Genomic DNA, 20,177 nt, shown 5'->3' with positions numbered 1-20,177 from the left:
ATTGTGGAGTTTAGGGGGGAGGAAATAGAGAAATATTTACTTGCAAGCTGAAATTTAATGATTAATGTTCACAGAACTGCTGATTTGAAACAGGAAAGTTGAGCATGGGTGTTTTTTATAGAGTTTTCAGTAAGGAAGGAAAGAAAATTTTGATTCACTAAATTTTCTGTGATAAGAGCAGGAAGGTGGCATTTTTTAGTGAGAATTTTCTAGTAATTTGGACTAACTCTTTCATCCCTTTCCTGTAGCCACCTGAGTAATGTAATTTTCCAGCCATCTGAGGTTATGATCAGTTGAGGGTCAGATGCAGCACTCTGGTCTCCTGGTTTGTAGAAAAAGATTTTAAGTGCAAAAAACCCCCAACCCCCCCAAAGCAAACAAAAAAAGAAAAACACCCTTTTCAGGTAAAAGATCTCAATAAAGTTTCATGATTAGATACTAAATTTAAGACTTAAAACATACATGACATTTCAACCTTACTTTCTGTGAAAGCTGAGAAATGTTAAGAACAAATTATTTATGTTAGTTCTGCTAACCTGCATATTTCAGTAATTTAAAAAAAATAAAACCCCCTGAATTTCCTTCAGTGGCAACTTTGTTACAATCTCATAAAACACGGAGCTGCACAATTAACACTGTAGTAAGTAAGTAAAGACAGTTGAGAATTTCCCGTGTCCTAGTTGTAGGGTTTAATGGGCCTGAAATAAAGCGAAGAATTTTTCTGTAGAATAGTCTTAAAATTTTGTTTCCGTTTCTCCATCCAGTTCTCCAAAAGCTCGTAACGAATGAATGATCTGTTCCTAGGACAGATCCACAAAACTGTTCCTCCACAGTCCTCGTGTGAGTTCACATCCCGTTCCGCTGACACAAGATAATTAGGGAAAAGGTCAGCCTACCCTCTCTCTCTTGCCAAAACAAAGGTGTAGCAGTACCTGCTGCATTGGAATGCCCATGGATGTGCGGCCTGGCATCAGAGTAGCCTGTTCCCTCTGTGGCCAGATAGCAGGAATTCCATCCTGGCTGTGGAAAGAAAAAGTACCAGGTGCAGCTCTCTGCTAATGAAGCTCAACCTGAGTGTGGAGGGGACTAAATAAGTCTAAGACTGTTGTAACCTCTCAAGAGCTGTAAGTTTTGCATATCATGCCAGAAGTACAAAGCCTTGAGGAAAATCCTAAATTATCTTCTGTGCCTTGAAGGGCTGGTGAACCAGCCAGGCTTTGGCCTCATTGCACAAAATACTTGCAGAGAGAGAAAGTTCTGTCCATAAAAATTTAAGTAGAAAATGCAAAGAACGAGAAAAGAAAGCAATTAACTCCTTTTAGTATCAGGGCTGTCCAAGCCATGCTGGACACTTCAGGAAGAGCTAAGATTTGGTGCCAGACTGCTGCTCAATTGGTTATTGTTTCAGAGGGCACACTGTTACCTTTATTTGCTTACATCTGATGCACCAAAATTTTTCTCAGGTGATATGAGTAACAACTGCTAGTCATCCCAGGAGCAATATAAAAGTATAATATATAAAAAAACCCAGTAGTCACCTGTACTTAGAGTTGGACTCAATGATCTCAGAGGTCTTTTCCAACCTAATCAATTCTCTGATTCTAGTAAGTCATAGTGAGTGTTGACTCACTTTTTAAATGATGAGATTAAAAAACCTTTAAATTCTTCAGTTTGCATTGGAATTCAAAAATTGGAGGCTTTCTCATCAAAAGGAGTTGTCCAGTTGTAAGTGGAGCCTTGAAATGCTGCTTTATATGCTCAGCAGATGTTTTCTCTTTCCCGGCAGGACAGGGAACAAGAACTGGAGCAGCTGACAAAGGAGCTGCGACAGGTGAACCTGCAGCAGTTCATCCAGCAGACGGGAACGAAGGTGACGGTGCTGCCGGCAGACCCCGTGGAGGTGGAGGCCCCACATGTGGAGCTGGAGAGAGGTGCAGCCCTGGGAATGCCTTGGCTGGGAGGGAGAAGGGGTTGGCACTGCCTTTACCTGCTGCTTAATGCCAGCACTGGTCCGTGAAGGGAGCGCTCTGTTAGCGAAGGCCTCAGCAAAACACTAACAAAGCACGTTGTCGGATATTCCTTTTCATTCCAAGGATTCAGCAGGCTATAAATAAAGAGCAGTGTGTGGATAACTTCTCCCCCACTGTGCCTGGGCATGTGTTTGTCCCATCAGCAGCCCGTTAAGCCAGTGGCTTTCAAGAGTGGCTGTGGGCATGTAAAGCTGGCATACAACATCATTGCACTTTTAATACTGCTGCTCATCTGGGTTCTTCCCCTTCTGGTGTTGTCAGAGTAGGAAAAGGAATGTGTCTGGATCTCCAGAAATCCCAGACAGCAGCCACACGGGAATAGGAGCTAATCCAGCTGGGCTGCCAGCCATCCAGAAGCCCTGCACAGATGGCTGTTACGGCATGTGCAAATTGACTGTGCACCCAGTGAGAGCAGGGCAACCTGCACGTGCCCACACTGGATTCACATTTTCCTGGACAGAAACATGGGATGTGTGTCAGAGCTGTGGCACAAGCACAGCTGTGTGCTTTGACAATACTCTGCTTTCAAGGGGTCTGTTTGCCTCATCATTCTCCTTAGCTGGTTCTGTTCTCCTTTTGGAAGACTTTCCAACCAAAAGGCACTAGGAGCATAAGGGGGAGCTGGGGGGAAGGAGCAAAAGACAACCAGGCCTTAAAATGTCAGTGTGAACTTGTGTGAACTGTCTCTTTTGAGTGGGCAGGAAGCTGAAGCTTTGAGTTATGTACAGGTACAATCCCTTCCTGTGCATTACCATATAAATGGGTGCATGTTTTTCACAGGAGAGTAATTGTTGTGGATAGCTATTTCTGGTAGATATTCCTGTTTTGAAATGAGTAGGAAGTTTATATATATATAAATATATATATATAAAAATATATATATTCTTATATACACCTTATATCTCATCCCTTCCCACCCAGGCATTTCAGTTGTTTGTTACGTGTGGTGTTAGTTTTTTTTTCTTATCACACTAAGCAAGAAGAGGGGAGGTGTTTTATGGATGTCCCCTCTGATGATGACCTTTCTAACTGCCTTCTTTCCTGTTCAGAGCCAACATTTCAGTCTGGGTCACTGAAACGCCCTGGCTCCTCGAGGCAACTCCCCAGCAACCTTCGGATCCTACAGAATCCCCTGTCGTCTGGTTTTAACCCGGAGGGCATTTATGTATGACAGTACATACCTCTTCTGGAGAGGACCTATCAAGGTACCCTGGACAAGATACACTTTATTTTATTCTGCCAATGATGAATGGAAGAAGTTTTTTCTTGTTTTATTTTGGGTTTTTTGTTACGCCACCGTGTTTTTGTTTTTGTTTTTTTTTCTTCTTCCTCCAACACGCCACTCGGAGCCATACCCTGTGCACTGATGCTAAAGAGACAGGAGCTGTCTCGATTCCTAATTGGCAAGGATGACCTTGCTGTCAACACAGCTAGAGTGCAGAAACCTTCGTTGTTTTTGCCACTTCAGAAGTGTTTGGGAAAGTATTGTCGCTTGTATAGGCATAAATGGAAGACTGAGGGTGAAGGAAACCGTGTATGCAACTTCCCTGAGGTTTAATTTATTCCCTTTAATCAATGGACCCGTGAATGTTGACCTTTTATATTTTTATTTTTAACTTGTGAATAATCACATATGGCTGTGTGTCAGTCTGACAAGGTGACTTTAATTTGTGTGTGCATACACCCCCCATTTGATCAAGTACAGCAACCTGCAATGCAGAGTTCTGTGGGGTGCTGAACCATTACAGTGGTTTCTCACCACTAACTTTGTTCATTTCTGTTGTGGGTCATAATATGTCATGTTCCATCCATTGCTACCTTTTAAGGCTTGAAAAGTGAGCTTGTGGGTTTTACTTGCTGTTGAATCTGCCTTTGAATGAAGCACCTAGTGTTCAAAAGATTTATGGATTTTAAACCTTGGCTTGGTAAAAATATTTCCAGCATATAATTGAGGATGCACTAGTTAGATGATATTTTATTACATAGAATGTATATTTGAAATATTTTGCCACATTGTATATGCCTTTTGAGAAAAGAACAATGTAAGAAGTTGTCTTCATATATCTTACCAAAAGAGAGTAGGAGGCTTTTCACTGTGTGTGATTTTGTACTTTATTTTTTCCACTAGCCATTACAGTGTTCTTGTTTTGAGGTAAATCTTGCTCTTGGAGGAGAAGAAGGACACAAACCAAATGGGCATCCTCTTCCAGCCTTCCAGAATTCACTCAAGTTTTGTGGAGGGAAGAAACCTGGCAGAGTCCCTTGAAGTCAATAGCAGAGCTTTCACTGAAGTGAGTGGGGCCAGGATTTCATTCGAGTTTAGCCCCTCTGAAAGACATGTTGCTGCTCAGTCACTTGCAGAATGTAAAGCTCACAAGCAGGAAATTCACACATTTGGTGGTCATTTTTTGCAAAACATGTGAAAAGAGAACATTTTTGTATCTTGGTGTTGCTTTAATGCAATCAAAGCTAAGCAAGGATTAAACAGAGTGGTTTCCCAGCAGAAAATTAAGACAATACCAGGTAATTTGTTGGTTATAGACCTTGATGTTAGATTGCTGAAGTGGACACCAGGTTTGTGGAGAAAGTGACTGCCATCAGTGGGACACTGTAAACATTGGAGGCTGGCCTCATGGATGAGTTAGAGAAGGGATGGGCCTTCCCTAGTTGTGTTTGGATTTTCTGTTCTAACAGCAATTCATAGCACCATCCCCACCTTGGAGATCCCCTTGGCATGAGAGGCGGACATCGTGCTCTCACTAAGTACTGAAAACTTGGCCTTAGTGGCAAAATAACAGAGCTCCTGATGGCTTTAGTAGGGTCAGGATTTCACCACTAGTAGGAAACTCCATGCTTTTTGCCACAGAAAAATACTTAATTCCTAGCATCCTCTCGTGTTGATTTACTGATGTGCAGATAAATGTTAATTTAAGTCTCCTTTTTAAAAAAAGGAGCTTCCCGACAATGGAAGTTTTAAAAGATATAGTAGAAGATGAAGGATTCTTGAGTGTTTATTGCATCTTTTTACTTTTCCACTTATTAATGGCATCATATATTCTAAAAATGCTGCTGTATTTAGACTAACAGCAACAGATAAGGCTGTGAATATATAAAGGACCTTTCCAAATGGACTCTGAATTTTTACTGTTTAACTTATCATCAGGTCTTTTTTTTTTTATCTTCCATCTTCCCTTGTGAGCAAACTGGAAAATTATATGTTCCTACCTGAGGAATCTTTGCAGTGCTCACAGATTTTATTGTTAGTTTATCACAGTTCTGTGCTCATGTTTACTGTGCCCGTAACTTTGTATTAAACAAAAAAGAAAGAATGTGTGTACATATATATATATATCTATATATTAAAAAAAAGTGTAAAATATACATAGTTTGGGGACAATATCTGTCCAAGGTACTTGAGTATATATGCCTTACATTCTGGGTTCAATTTACAGAAGTGAAATGGCCCTCTCCAGTGGATATCTTGCATCTTCAGCACCTCTTGATGTTAGAGAACTGAGGCACTCAGCACCTTGCAAAGTCTGGCCCAAATTATGCTGCATGGGGGTGGGGGGAAACAGTCTTGTCCTGAGATGAAGTATTTTTAAGGCAGATCAGCATACTTACCCCAGCTAATGTTTCTGTCATACTTTGTGACCGGTCCATCTCCCACAGATGTCAGTTGGAGCTGAATTGGGCTCTTGCATCATAACAACTGCTCTCTTTCTCTGCCAAGTTATTCTTTAGGATAGAGGGAGGAAGAAAAGGATTAAAAGGAATGGTAAGAGCAGCTTTGGAGGGCTTTAACTACGGCTTTGTAATAGAATCAAAGGAGGAATTTGCCATTTAAGTTAAAAGAGTAGCACCTGCTGACTGCAGCAGCTGTTTGACAGAGAGGCCAGCCTGGAGCTGGCTCAGGAGTGGCCACTGCACCATCCCTGAGTGCACCCTCCCTGTCAGGGCTTTGGCACATGTCAAGGTGATCTGAAAAACATTCACAGCTTCAGCCACTCTTATGGTCAAGGAGAGGCTTTGGTATCCAGACCTGCCATTTGTGAGACACTTGACAAATTCCCCTGCCCCCACCATACTCTTCTTGCTTCTTGAATTTCACCCAGGCTGAAGTTCTGTAGCATTTTCACCCTCTCTGTAAATAAACCAAAAAGAAATGGCATGCCCTTGCATTAAATGTGAATTGAGCAGTGTGTAACAGTTAGAAAAATTCCTCACACTACAGCATTTAGAATTTTGCTTCTGATCAACTGCAGAACCTCACTCTTTCTTTACAACTGTAGAAAAAATTCATTTTCAGAAATGTTCCAAACCTACTTACAGGGCATTAGCAGAAAGGAAGCAACACATACTGATTTTAACAAGTGCCATATTATTTACTGGGCAGCATGATAAAAATGGGGTTTTTTGCTTGCGTTAAATAGTTGAACACACAAAGCACTATTTTCCAGTGCACAGGGAATTTATATGGAGAACTCCTGTAATTTATTACTAGTGGAAATTAACTGTGTTATCTCTCTCATCCATGAGGATACAGGTTATTTTTGCTGGAGATGCTATGTCATTAGGGGAAAAGGGGGGGTGACCATTTGAAAAGCCAGTAGGTTAAGGCTAAGGTGAACAATCCGAATGCCCGAGCAAGGAGAAACTCAAGTCCCACTCTGAAAAGTCAGCTAGGAACACGCCTCCCAGGATCTTTTAGTGGGACTTAGGTTCCCAAGTGCCTGAATTGCTTCTGGAAATGGTATGTTAGCTTTGAGATTACTTGCTTTTCTTGAACCCTTGCAAGTTGGGAGGAAGTTCTTGAAGAAAAGAACTACCCCTACTAGCATTAGCAATATGCAAATGTGTGAGGTAAGAGGGAAAAGATCCTTTAGTGAAATAAAAATCTCCTCTTGGGGCAGCAATTGCCTTGTTTTTAGCATGAAGAGTATTGCATTATTTTAGTGAACTGGGATCATATGAGTATGATCAAAAAAAAAGAATTGATCCTGTAATTTTTAGTGAGTTACCTTGAAGCATATAAATTCCTGATGTGCATTAACTTGAGTGAATTGGGCCTTAATGATCCATGTAAATAACAAAACTGTATTCAGATATTTTTTTCAGAAAATAGTCTCTAATGGTCTGTACTGTATTAAAATAAGTGTCAAAGTGTTACTTTTATATTACACCTCTTTTTTTTTTTTTTTTTTTTTTTTTTTTTTAGAACATTGAAATGTGCATGTTTATTCTATTTGCTACAGTATTTTAATGTTTTGGATGAAGGCCATCGGTTGTATGGAGATGACAAAACAATCATTCTGTCTATTTATTCAGTATTGCTGCTTAAAGTTTTCAAAATAAAGCTTTCAATGCCAATATAGTGACTGATTGAAAGCTGTTCTAGCTCTCTTCAGGTGTTTTTTTCTATGTTTATAGAAAACTAAATAAGCGAAACTTGGTATATATAGGCTGTTATACCAGCAAGGAATTATTGCAATAATACTGGGGGGAGGTTGGGGGTAAGTGTGTGTAGTATATACATAAATGTATGCATGCAGTGAATGCCTTTAGGCCTCAAGTAAATGGAGTGCTGAAGAATGTTAAATCTTTTGTGGTCCTGCAAGCACTTTACACATGTGATCAAGCACTGGTTAGTGCTTCATGGTGCTTGTGAGGGCAGAACAAGGTGGTCACAAAGGATCAACTGAGAGCCCTTTGAACCAAAGGAGATTTAAGCACATTCTTGAGTGTTCTAGTTTCTGACTGGGGCCTAAAAACATGTTCTGATACAAAAGTCTTGCAGTTGCAGCAAGGATGCCTCAAGCATAGCTGGTACCTCTGAAAATTTTAGTAGTTCTGCCATGGATGGAGTGTGCCTGCTCTACTTGTAAAGGGTATCAGAATGCAGAGTGTTAACCCTCATGACCATCCTGTGAAACAACTAACTAGGGGTTCTGACTGGAAGATTTGGGTTGCTGGCGCTTTAACCTAGAGAAGCAACGCAAACTAACTGTGAAAACATGAGTGAGCGTTTTATTACTGCTCTGCTTCAATGCAAGATGAAAATCTGTATTATATGTAACTATATTTTTTGTCACTTAAAAAGCTTCTATTTTTTATTATTCTCATGAATGGTTGACAAAAAAAGATATTGGATATGCTCCCATACAATAAATTCCCCTCTGAAACTGTGGATCTTTCCAGTTCGTGGTTTGCTGGAGTTGCACCGTTCATCTCGCGCACGTCTCACGGTACAGCTGCTGGGACTCTGTCAGAGAACACTGGGCCTGAAAGCAGGGCCAAGGTAAAGCTGGGTGTATCTGCAGCTCAAACATCTTCAGAAAGGGCTGTGTGTTGAGCATTAGGACACTGAACAATCCTAAATGGCAGCTTACTTGGTGTGGGATACACAGCTGGTTGGGTGTGGGGCCTCTGTGGCAGACAGGCCCTCTGCCGTAAGTGTGCACGTGCTCTGATCTTAATCAGATAAAGCCCAGGCACTACAGGAGAGTAGAGCATCTTGTTTTGAGCTGAGGAACTGCTTCTAGGATTAATATTAACCCCGAACAGATAGAATTGGCCAGCAACTCGCAAGAAGTGTAACTTAACTTAAAGCAAAGGGGTAGAAGTTTGCTTGGAGGTGATCAGGGAAGGGAATTGAATGCTCAGAATCTTCACACAACAAATGCAGGGTGCCTTGATCCTTCAGGGAGCAGAAAGAAATTAAGCTTTGAAAAAGGAACTGCAGGCCTGATTCAGGTGTAGTTAATTGTGCTGAGGACCTGAGGGGGTGCAAAGATTGCTTGAGATCATTTGAGTTAATCAAGGCAGGGAACTTGCTACAGCTCGAGACTTGTGATTTAAGCCATCCAAATGCAGGCCTTAGTCCGATATCCCAACAAATGGATTTTCCTAAGCTAACTGGAGCCTAATCTCATTAGAGGTGAGGAGCAATGAGCTAACACTGTTGACTGGTGATAAGACAATGTCATGAACTCCACTGGAACCCTAGCACGTGGCACTCATGTTGTCAGGGCTGTGTAAGTTGTGGGGGCCCTCTGCTCCTGAAAGGTGCCCTTTTCTGCCCCTGTGCAAGTCAGCTGGCTGGGTTTTGTGGTACCTAAGGTTTCCCAGCGTGCTCAGCAGAGCCAGGGCTACAGCTGATGGTTCTGATCTTTTGCTTTGCCTTCAAAGAACAAAGTACTGTATTTGTATGTGGCTGCTGCAGCACTAACTAGCTCAGTGTAACTGGGCCACTAATGATTGCAAAACCAGACCAGATTAATGGTCCATTTCGTTCAGAAACTGTACTGAATTCTTCTGCCTGTCACATCTGTGTCAGCTAGGTGGTATTTCTTTATAATCCAAATTTTTAATGATTGTTTCAACTAAGATGTCTCATGTCTGAAGTAGGGCACAATGAGCAACAGTCCCCATTACTGCCTTTATTGAAAATGATATATTTGCTACCTTTGGTATTGTAGCTAGTGTTAATGAGTATTTTCTAGGTCAGCCACTGCTTCATCATTAACTTTCTCCAGAAATATTGGAAGGAGGCAGTCTGAACTGGTCTATTCTGTTCCACTTTTCCAGGTGGGTATGCAGTGTACTTTTTTCCATCCTTTGCGGTGAGCTCCCTGTTCCATGTGCTGTCAGGTCAGCAAACCCTGTCAGCAGGGTTGATGTGTTAAACGTGAGCGACTGTCCAGGGGCTGACTTGGAAAAAACCTCTTTGGCATGTGGCAGTGCAACAAGGAACTGATGCAAACGGGGATAATAAACTTAACTGAGCAACCTCACCACTTTTCTGATCAGCTTAGGCACTGCCAGTGTCCTCGTGTCACTTCTGGTGGGTCTGTCTGTGCCTCCCCTGGGCAGGAAACCTCCTTGTCATACAGACAGCCCTGGAGTTTCTGCACTGTGAATGTGTATTTGCTCTGCACTGACTCCTTCCTAGGACAGACGTTTGTCCCTTGTGCAAACTGAAGTTTGATTTCTGGAGGCTTTTTGGATCTGAATCCCTGGCTGTGGAAAGGCTGCAGGGATCTCTGCTGTCTCTGGCAGTGAGAGAGTGTCATCACGGTACCATCACACTTCTGTTCAGTTATCTAGAAGCTGACAGAGGTAAAATACAGCTACACCAGACCGGGTTTTTGGCTATGGGAGCTGGAGGTTTGATGTTTATCTCCAGTATTTGTGGTGATCTGCACAGGTTAAGTAAGTTTTGTTCCTGAAAAAGACAGAATGATGCTACTGTTCAGGCTATAGTTTTCCCTTTCTCTCCATCATTGTTGCATATTTTGTGCTTGTTGTTTCAGCTACGCACTTTGTCTTGTTCTACCCCTCTGCAAAAGGAGGAAAGCAGTAAGTAATTGGAAGACTTAGTGAGAAAATGCAGTATAGAAGATCTAATATTCCATCCTGAGTCAAGTTGTAGGGAAGAAATGTTTTCTATTATTTCTTTTTAATGAGCAAAAGTTTGGAGAAAAATATTCAGAAGAGCTCCAACTGGACTTCCTCCACTTCCTCACAAGGGGACTGATCTCTTCTCTCTGCTGACCAGTAACAGGACCCAAGGGAACAGCTGGAGCTGGGTCAGGGGTTTGGGCTGGATATTAGGAAAAGGTTCTTCCCCCAGAGGGTGGTTGGGCATTGAACAGGCTCCCCAGGGCAGTGGGCACAGCCTCAAACCTGCCAGAGTTCAAAGAAGCATTTGAACAACACTCTCAGACACATGGTGGGATTGTTGGGCCATCCTGTGCAGGGCCAGGAGTTGGACTCAGTGATCCTTGTGGGTCCCTTCCAACTCAGGATATTCATTCTGCAATTCTGGAAAGGAAAGTCTACTTAAAACAAACCTTATCCAATGCAACACATATGAGTGGAAATAAAAAGGAGGACTTCTGGTTAAAACAAAACAAGAAGGGGAGGGTGGTGGGAGGAGGGAAGTGAGATGTAGACCAAGTGAATCACCTTGAACCTCATTCGTATTTACCCTGAAGTCCCTTTTACTACTGGTGTGATGGACAGTGAGTCATCCAGCTTTGAAGCTGGTGACATGGTATCACAGGGTACCATCAGGAGCTATTGCTAAAATGAAATTCAGGCCAGCCTTTAAATGGGGAATAACTGGAATTTCTCCGTGGTTGCCTATGGAGCTTCTCCTAAATTACTGCCGTCACAACTTGCAATAGCATATCCCTTTTATCAGGTGTACCAAACTGCTGCTCATGGAATGTTATGTGCCCAGAAAAGATGATTTGGCTTTAGCAGTCACAGTCAACCTGAGGTGAACTTTGGTCAGTGAGGTAGAACTGGCCCTTCTGGCAAGCTCAAGAGAAACCCGAGAGCACCAGGCGACCTTTAACTACATTTTGTTGCTACAAAGTTGTCTTAAGTGTTCCCTTGACCTGGCAAAGGTGCAGCGGGATTGCCAAGACTATGACCTGGATTCTCCATTGTCATGTAGCTGGTGTCATGTAGCAAACGAGCACGGAGGAGACAGTGACACAGTACATGAGAAAGGCAACTCAGCTGCCCTGAGAGGTTTGCTGAGAGGAATGCAGGGCTCCTGATAAATTTGTCCCCTCGGCTGTGCCAGCGCTGCAGTTCCCAGCAGGCCCACACGAGAGAGCAGCAGCACACGCAGCGGCCACACAGCGCCACGAGAAGCAGGTTTTCTAGGAACACACAGCACGTGATAGAGTCGCGTGAGACACCCAACGTTCTGTCCTTGAGCAGGTTCTTTCAGAAAGGACACAGTGGTACTAACAAAGAACCACGTCCCAGTCCCAGTGTGTGTATGTAGCTGACACCCAAATGATGCAGTTCCTGCAGTTTCTGTGCAGGCCTGGAAGCTTTTGGAAACCTGCACAGATGGGGGTCGAAACATTCCATTTTAGGGATTATCCCATGCCTGGAATATTTACCTGTGCCTGGGAAGCTCTTGTTTCATTTCCCAGCTCTGCCACAGATCTCCTGTGTGTGACCTTGGGCAAGCTACTATAATCCCTCTGGATTGGAGTCCCCCAGCTGTAAGCTTGAGATAATACTGCCTCATCCCCTTTGACTTTGTCTATATATACAGAAGGCCCTGTGGGGAGCAGCATCTCGTTTCCTATTTGTTTGGCAAGTAGTCCTTAGAACAATGTGGTCCTGAACTTGGCTGTGCCATCCAGATACTGCTGCATGAAGTGTATTTTTATATCCTATCAAGAGGATGACAAGAAGTCACTCTGAATTAGTTTTACCTGGCAGGGAGAGGAAGATGCAGGCATGCAGAGGGAAGCTGGGGGTTTCTGAAGGTGAATTTTTGTTTAGCTTTAAGTAGATTTCTTTTTCTAAACCGGTAAAAAGGAAAGGCAAGTAAAGGAATAAAACCTCATTTCAACTTTTTTTCAACTCTCTTTTTGCAAAGCTGTTATGCTGTTACTAGAGGCAGCCTAAATCCTTTTGCAAGTGCTGTTTTGGGAGTGTGTTTTGCCTAATCGATAGAAATGATTCACAAAACAGGCAGAGATTTGCTTGGTGATGCTAAATGTTCCAGTGTTCCCACAGGTCTGATGATATTCTAACAAGGTGCATGTAACCAGTAATGCACGGCGACAGGTTCTCATGTCACAGTTTTCTGTAGATACCCAAGTGCCCTTTGGTATTAGGGGCTGAAGAGATAAAGGGCACCAGAGTTAGAATTGTAGGAAGGTGCCTTTTTTTGGTTGTTTCCTGATTCCAAAGCGTTTCCTATGTGCTCCAAATAAATTGAATTAACTCACACTTCAGCTGCACTTACTCTGGAGTCCTGCACAGAATGAACACCCTTCAGCATGGCTTAGCACAGAGACTCAGCTGTGCTGCATGAAAGATCATTTAAAGATGTTGCCATCTGAACTTGTTTCAGTAATAATTAGTGCAGCTGCTGGCATTTGACAAGGCAATGAATAATCAGTCCTGCTGCATCTTATCTCAAGTCCTGCTCAATAAAGTTCTTGCTGCTACCTTTGTCAGTCACCTGAGGAACTGTACAGCAGGAGCCACCTACTTCTAGGAATACACATCTTCTTTGGTAGGATGGACTTGGCCTGCCCCCAGTGTGCAATCATACAGGATAAGCACAAATTTCAGGTGCTGTGGGCAGCCACAAAATGAGGCTCAGTAGCCTTGAGAAGTGTCAGTCAAAGTTAACAACAATTATAACAAGCCATTCTATGCTAAAGTGTCAGGTTTGTGTTTTCTTGTAGTGCAGACCATCACGACTCGGGTTACCCCCATCAGTCTTTCGCCTTCAAGACTTAAAATATTCTTAGAACCTGAACTAGGAATAAGGGAATCTTTCTGGCATTGTTCTGTCTCATATTGGCTATTGAAATACATGCTCTTTATGATGCACAAGAGATAGGCTCACTGCATTTCCCTGCCTCCTTGTCTGATTAAAACCAGAAGGTGAAAAGGTAACTGAGGCTCTTTATTGACAGGAACTCCACCTGAGTGATAGAATTCTGGGGTGGCTGTTTTGGGGTTAAAAGTTTGTTCAGGTGACTGTACTGAGCTTATTGCTTCTCTTGTCAGCCAGAAGCTTGAGACTGTCCTGCATGGTGGAGGTGCCTTCAAGTCAAGGGGTTGTACGGCAGATTAGGGAGAATGGGGGAGACCTCCAGGCCTTAAGCTGCTAGCCCCATTACCTGAGAGGTGAATGCCCTTCCCCCCACCCCTGGACGTGGCCCGGTGACGCCGCAAGGAGCACACACAGACCATCAGGGAGGGAGGGACCAAAGAGGAAGTTTATTGTGGGGTTGGGGTTTATAAGGCTTTCAGGAGGGTCAAAGGGGACCAATCACAAGTTCAGGGTCACACAGAAAAAACCATCAGGTAAAGGGTCTACAGCCAATAGGAAGGGGTTAACAAAGGAACAATGAGAAACACCTCAGGGCACCTTCCCAGGACACCTTGTGTGAGACAATAGCTTCACAGGGGGTGTCGGGGAGAGGGAGACAGTGACACTGCAGAAAATACAAAAAGGTCATTTTGAAACATGTTTAAACCACACTGAAAACTTCTGTCTCCATAACGTTTGAGCTGTTTTCCTCACCAGTCCATCTCTGACAGGACTTTTTCCATCCTGCATATGGCAAATCCATTGCCACAGGGTTGGGCTTGCACCTTGAAGGCACTGCCACACAGATGCATCAGGAACATCTGGGGAAAGGAGGAAATCCCCTCTTACAGACTCCTTACAGGTTTGTACAAACATATTATTTGACTGTACCTCTTAGGGAAAATGCTGGGTCAGCCCTGAACTAAAGCCCCAGCCCAGGCAGCTTTGTTGCTGAAGGTACAGGTGATCCCTGAGGAAAACGAAAGGGTCATGCACTACCTTCTCACTGAATTTGGCAGGCAGCTGAATTACCCTCAGCCCCTATGAGTGCACTGCCCTGGGGTTACTAAACTCGAGTAACTCCATGACGGTACTGTGTACTTTTAAAAGCACTTATTGCAGACTCAGCATGTTCAGCAATCACAGCAAACAGCTGGACTCCTGGAAATACCTTCAGGGCACTGATGGGAGTGTGCTTCCCATGGATGGTTCCTGGGGCACGGCACACAGATTGCTCTCAAAGGTCATTTTAAATAACTGTACTTGCCTTGTAATTTACAACACTGGAATCAGCCCCATGACCAGTTGCATTAGGTATTTTGCGAAGCCGCTACACGCTTTGCAGACATGGATATACCTTTGCAAATCTTATTTCTCTGCTCTGTTGAACAAACTGCAGACACACAGCTGCTCTCTGGTGTGCTAAGGAGCAGGAACATGTGCAGCCCAGGTTCACACAGATGTGTTTTTCTTTACTGACAGACTAGGAACGCCCACGAGTGTTGTCTCACGATGGCAGCTTGCTAAGCAAAGGTGGCACCTTTTCTCCCAGGTATCAGGAGGTGCTGAAGCAGCCTTGACTCTGACCCTTGTCCACACACATTCCTGTACTCTTCACTTACCTTGGTAGCACCTGTAGTAAGGAGTTTTTACGTATTCTACACACTTTCTAATTTTTTTAAGCAGTGTCATTAAACAGTTTTTTCCCCTAGATCTCCTTCCTGCCTTCACTCTGGAAAACGAAGTCCTGATTGAGCGCATTCAGCGTGACAGACCCAGCAAACTGCCTGCGTGTGTCCAAACCAAGCATCTGTAGGAGTCATCAGTACCAGAAAAAAACAAACCCGTTGTGGTTTCAATTCCCTGACTCCCAGCAGCTTCTCCCTGCAACAACAGAGGGCACCACTCCTCACACAAAAAGCTGAAGCTGGAAAAGGAGCAGCCCTGCCTTTGAGTCATAGTTTGGTAACTGGAACATTTATCTCACAGTAGGTGATTGGGAATGAATATTCTTCCTCCAAGGATATTCACCTCCGTCTGCATCTCCTGCTCCCTGTGCCAAAAGCTGCTCTCAGAGATGTGTGTGCTGTTTCTCTGGTTTGCACAGAATAATTAAGCAGTCGCTTTTTAGCTTTAGCTTGTTTGATTAGAATCTTCACTTGGGGGAAGAGGAAACCAGAGTGCCAGTTCCTACCACAGCTCCTGTGAAGATCTGTTTTTATTCCAGTGGGTTTACAACATAAAATGTACAAACATGCTACAAAGTAGGGCTGGAGCCTAGGTTTCTCCTCTTAGGTGACTGTGATATCTCTTCTGATCATGCTGTGCTGTCCAACAGGTGCCACCACGTGAGCGCTGCCACCACCAACAGTTCTGAAATAAAGGGAGCAAATCTAGTTCAGCCCTTGAAAAAAACACTGATTTGTGCATCTCCCTCAGAGAAAGGCTCCAGGGCAGAGCTCTGAGTAGAAAGCAGTGATAATCATCTGAGCCCAGAGCAACTGGAGGGTGGAGATATTAACTAATTTGTATGTGGCTCTCTCCTGGTCCCACGGGCTGTGGTGAGTCTGTGTCCCAGGCAACTGGATGGAATCACATGGAATCTGGTGACTCTTGTGTCCAGACTCTGTCATGTGAGCGGCAGCAGGTTTATGGTGTGGCTGGGATCGATGGCTGCTCCCAGGCCCTTAGGCTGTGGTAGGAAAAAAACCAGCAGGAGCTGCTGGGACTGTATCCCTGCTTTTCCCTGGCATGAGTAGGAGGGCCCATGGGATGCCATTCATGATCTTCCAGCCTTGGGCTTGTGGAGGTCTGTCTGTAACACATGTGGGAGGATGTGACAGGTAGGGTAAGGGATGACTGGCAGTTCCTAAATAAAAAAGTTCAGGTATATAAAACACGTAGCAGTTTCAGCTAGGGGGACTCCTGGTCCTTTCGTGCAGCTATGAAAAGGCTGGGGGTGCTTCAAAGCTAGTCTGGTTTTCCAGTCTATTTTTTCCAGTTCTGGGTTTTATTTTTTGCTAATAAAAGGTCTTACCTTCACCTACAGACCTTGTTTTGCTATATCAATAGACCTAGAAGAGCCTACAAGAAAAATGGAGACTATTTACAAGAGCAGGTATTGACAAGACCAGGGGGAGTGGCTTCAAACTGACAGACAGTAGGTGTAGATTGGATATTAGGGAGAAATTCTTCCCTGGGAGGGTGGGGAGGCCCTGGCACAGGTTGTCCAGAGAAGCTGTGGCTGCCCCATCCCTGGAAGTGTCCAAGGCCAGGTTGGATGGGGCTTTGAGCAACCTGGGACAGTGGAAGGTGTCCCTGCCCATGGCAGGGTGTTGAAACTGGATTATCTTTAAGGTCCCTTCCATCCCAAGCCATTCTGCGATTCTATGACAGTAACAACACTGCTATTTAAGAAGAATCTAAGTGAAAAAAGAGTCTGCTAAGGTGTTCCTCGATGACATTTTATTATCCCTCCAGCTGATGCCCTCAAGGGCTGTAAATCTCTTGGTCTTTGTTATTTTCTGTACAGAATTGGTCCACACCTGCATCATATCCCATCAACACGCATCGAGCAAACCTCTTAAACGCCGGAATTTCCAACTCCCCGGCGACCCTTTCGGAGGAGACAGAGCAGGTTTAGGTTGGGCAGGAGGAAGAAGTTATTCACAAAAAAACAGTGGCTAGACATTGGAACAGGCTCCCCAGGGAGGCGGTCGAGTCACCGTCCCTGGAGGTGTTTAAGCAAAGAGCGGACGCGGCACTTGGTGCACCACGGTCTAGTTGACACGGCGGTGGGTGTTCGGTCACAGGGTGGGCGCGGTGATCTCAGAGGTGTTCTTCCAACCTGATGCACTCTGTGATTGTCGGATGGAAGTCTCATCTCCCGCGCCGTGCCCGGGCGGCCCTTCCTGAGGGGAGGAACTCCCCCCTCCCCTTCTCCGCTCCCCGCTCTGAGGCGCCGCGCGCGGCCCCGCCCCCGCGGGGGAGGAGCGACCAATGGCGGCGGCAGCCGCCGCTGGTGGCCCCGCCCACTCACGCCCCGCCCCGCCCGGGGCGGGCGCGGCCCCGCGCGCACGTGCCGGGCAGCGTGCGCGGCGGTCACGCGGGCGCGCGCGTGACGGGACGGCGGCGGCGGCGGCCTGAGGGGCGGGCGGGCGCGCGCACTTTGCACCGAGGCGGGAGCGGGGACAGGGAAACGGGGAGGGGGAGGAAAGGAGAGGATTCCTGGCGAAAAAAACCGCAAACCGGCCCCTTATCACCCCCCCCCACCCCGAGGTGCCTCCCAGGAGCGCCGTCCCGCACTGACCCCTCTGTGCGAGCCCTGGGGTGCGCAGGGTGCGCCGGTGCTGTCTGAGCGCTTTCCAGCCGTCCAGACCAAACCCAGTGGGACGGTCCCTTCCCTTTTCAGAGAGTCAGTTAGGTTGGAAAAGACCTCTAAGATCATGGAGTCCAACCTGTGACCGAACACCACCGTGTCAACCAGACCATGGTACCAAATGCCACATCCAGTCATTCCTTAAACATCTCCAGCAACACTGACTCCACCACCACCTTGCCACCCCCTTCTAATGGCTATTCACCCTTTTTTGTGAGTAACTTCTTCCTAATATCCAACCTAAACCTCCCCTAGTGCACCTTAAGACTATATCCTCTCGTTTCAAGCACAGCATGAAAAGATTTTTCATCTTTAGTTCTTTTCAGCCTCTCAGTCCCTTGCAGAATAAAAGAGTTCAACTTCCACGTTAAAAGGAGATGCTCCGTTTCTCTGACTGGCAGTCCTGCAAACATATTTGGAGATCTTGCTGCCCGAAGAGGGTATGGAGTCTCCCTCACTGGAAATACTCCAGAACCATCTAGACACAATCCTGTGCCATGTGCTCTGGGATGACCCTGCCGGAGCAGGGAGGTTGGGCCAGATGAGCCACTGTGGTCCCTCCCAACCTGATCCATCCTGTGATTCTGTGAAGAGAAGCTTTTTTTTTTCTGCATCACCAGGCTGCTTTATTGTTACAGAGTTTGCCCTTTGTGGTTTATGATTGTTCCCACATGTATTTGATGGAGATACTGATATTCCAGGTCCTGCAGCTGGAACCCAGGGCCCAGTCTTACGAGCTTTACTGGAAGCTGTGATCACTGTACAACAGAAATACTGATCGGGGTCACTGCTCACAGGATCCAAACCTGAAGCCAAATCAGTGGGCTCTAGCCAAGTCTGGAGCCCTTAATGCTATAATTAGGCCCATGCAGAGGGACTGCTGCTCCCACGTAAATGGGCTCCTTTGCAAACAACATCATGTGTAAGAAAACCGTGGGCCTGCCTGCCACCCACTGCAGGGCTGGAGCCTTGGCAACCTTGTGGATAAAGTGCAGTGAGAACAGAATCCACTTCAGCGTCTGTCAGCTCAGCTGGCTCTGTGGGGCAGGTATTACTCCAAACATGCTCAGGGAGGCAATTTTCTGCTGAGGAAGAAGTTGCCATATTTACTTGGCTTTTTTCCTGAGGTTGTTGTCTAGAAATTGCTCAGCCGTGAGAGTGACTTGGCCACCTCCTTTGAAAATACAAAGTAAAACAACCCAAACCAACAACCAACAGGCCTTTAGGGAGGCAGGAGAAAGAACTCTTCCCACCCGTCCCGGGCATCGCCTGCCTCCTCTGGGGCCCCAGGAGTGCCAGGCAGGAAGGGGAATGCTTGCATCCCAGGAAAAGGCAGCAGGTGCACTGTGAGTTCAGTGAGGCAGAGCAGCCTGGTCCGAGGCAGAGCAGCTCCCTGCAGCAGTGATAGAAGCTGTGATGAATTTAGTGCTTGTGACAGACTGACAGCCCTGCAGACTGAGATGCTGTAGCCACAGGAAGATGCAGAGAGTGAAGCCAGAATGGCAGCTCACATCCACCCCGCACGTGTCCAGGATTCAGGCAGCTGCTGCTGGCGGTAGGTGAGCCACTGGCTTCTCTCTGCTGCGTCTCAGTGAGCTGCTCTGAGCCTGCAGTAGAACCAGGGGAGATTCAGACTTTCTCAAGTGAAACTAGCTCTAGAAAAATCCAATTTTTTTCTTTTTTTTTGTTTGTTTGTTTTTTTTGGTGGAGGGGTAATTCGGCATTTTTGGTAGTTGTTTTCTCTGAGGTTGTACTTCCACGTTCATTTCTGTAACTATCGGGCAGGAAACATCTCAAATAAGGCAGGGATCACATGGCTCCAGGAGCTGAGGTTGGAAGGGAAAAGGAAACACGTTGCAAGACCCAGGTTGCAGGGCAGACTAGGAATCTACTGGTGCTGAAACACACTTTGCACACAGTCCCCAAGCTTGCTAGATGTCAGTCTGCCCTGACTAGGGGTGAGAATTAAACAAGCCCCAAAACACAGGCTTAGGACCTACTCCGAGGCCCCATTACGCTCCAGGATAGGACTCACATGGCTTAATTGGTAGGTCAGGCTTTTCTTAAACAGGGCTAATAGCTGAGTTCTGTAACTGTAACCCTTCCAAATGTAAAAATTCCATGTCCTTTAGTGGGAAGTACATGATATTACCTTCCATTGACTTAACAATCTCAAACACTCTAATGGAACCTGTCATATATACAATATACTGGATAATAAGATGTTTTCAAAGTTTATTGCATAAGAAATTTAGCTTGCATCCCTTATCTTGTGGTTTATGGGACAAGAGAGTATGGACTCCAGTGTATACAATAAATGTAGCACCCAGTCCTGCACTCTTAGCACTCCCATAAGTGAACATATATTTAAAGCTGTGAGGCTCTTTTCCAGTGTTTCTAAGAT

General features: G+C 45.2%; 1 protein-coding gene across 2 annotated transcripts in view; it reads left to right on the top strand.

Moving 5' to 3' along the window:
* RASSF8 (Ras association domain family member 8) overlaps positions 1 to 8,217 on the top strand; it is an 82,178-nt gene extending 73,961 nt beyond the window's left edge. Inside the window, exons 5-7 of one of the 2 annotated variants that reach the window (XM_027711715.2) lie at positions 1,787 to 1,931; positions 3,080 to 3,235; positions 4,159 to 8,217. In XM_027711715.2, coding sequence (XP_027567516.1) covers positions 1,787 to 1,931; positions 3,080 to 3,201 — 267 coding nt within the window. In that variant the 3' untranslated portion in view covers positions 3,202 to 3,235; positions 4,159 to 8,217. Of the gene's footprint in view, positions 1 to 1,786; positions 1,932 to 3,079 lie in introns of both variants that reach the window. The other variant, XM_027711713.2, reaches the window with a different exon arrangement.
* Positions 8,218 to 20,177: the final 11,960 nt, after the last annotated feature.

Source organism: Pipra filicauda, unplaced genomic scaffold (assembly GCF_003945595.2).
Source record: "Pipra filicauda isolate LSUMZ 115617 unplaced genomic scaffold, ASM394559v2 scaffold181_size1560634_pilon, whole genome shotgun sequence".
Lineage (NCBI taxonomy): Eukaryota > Metazoa > Chordata > Aves > Passeriformes > Pipridae > Pipra > Pipra filicauda.
This window is presented reverse-complemented; position numbering and strand designations above follow the sequence as displayed.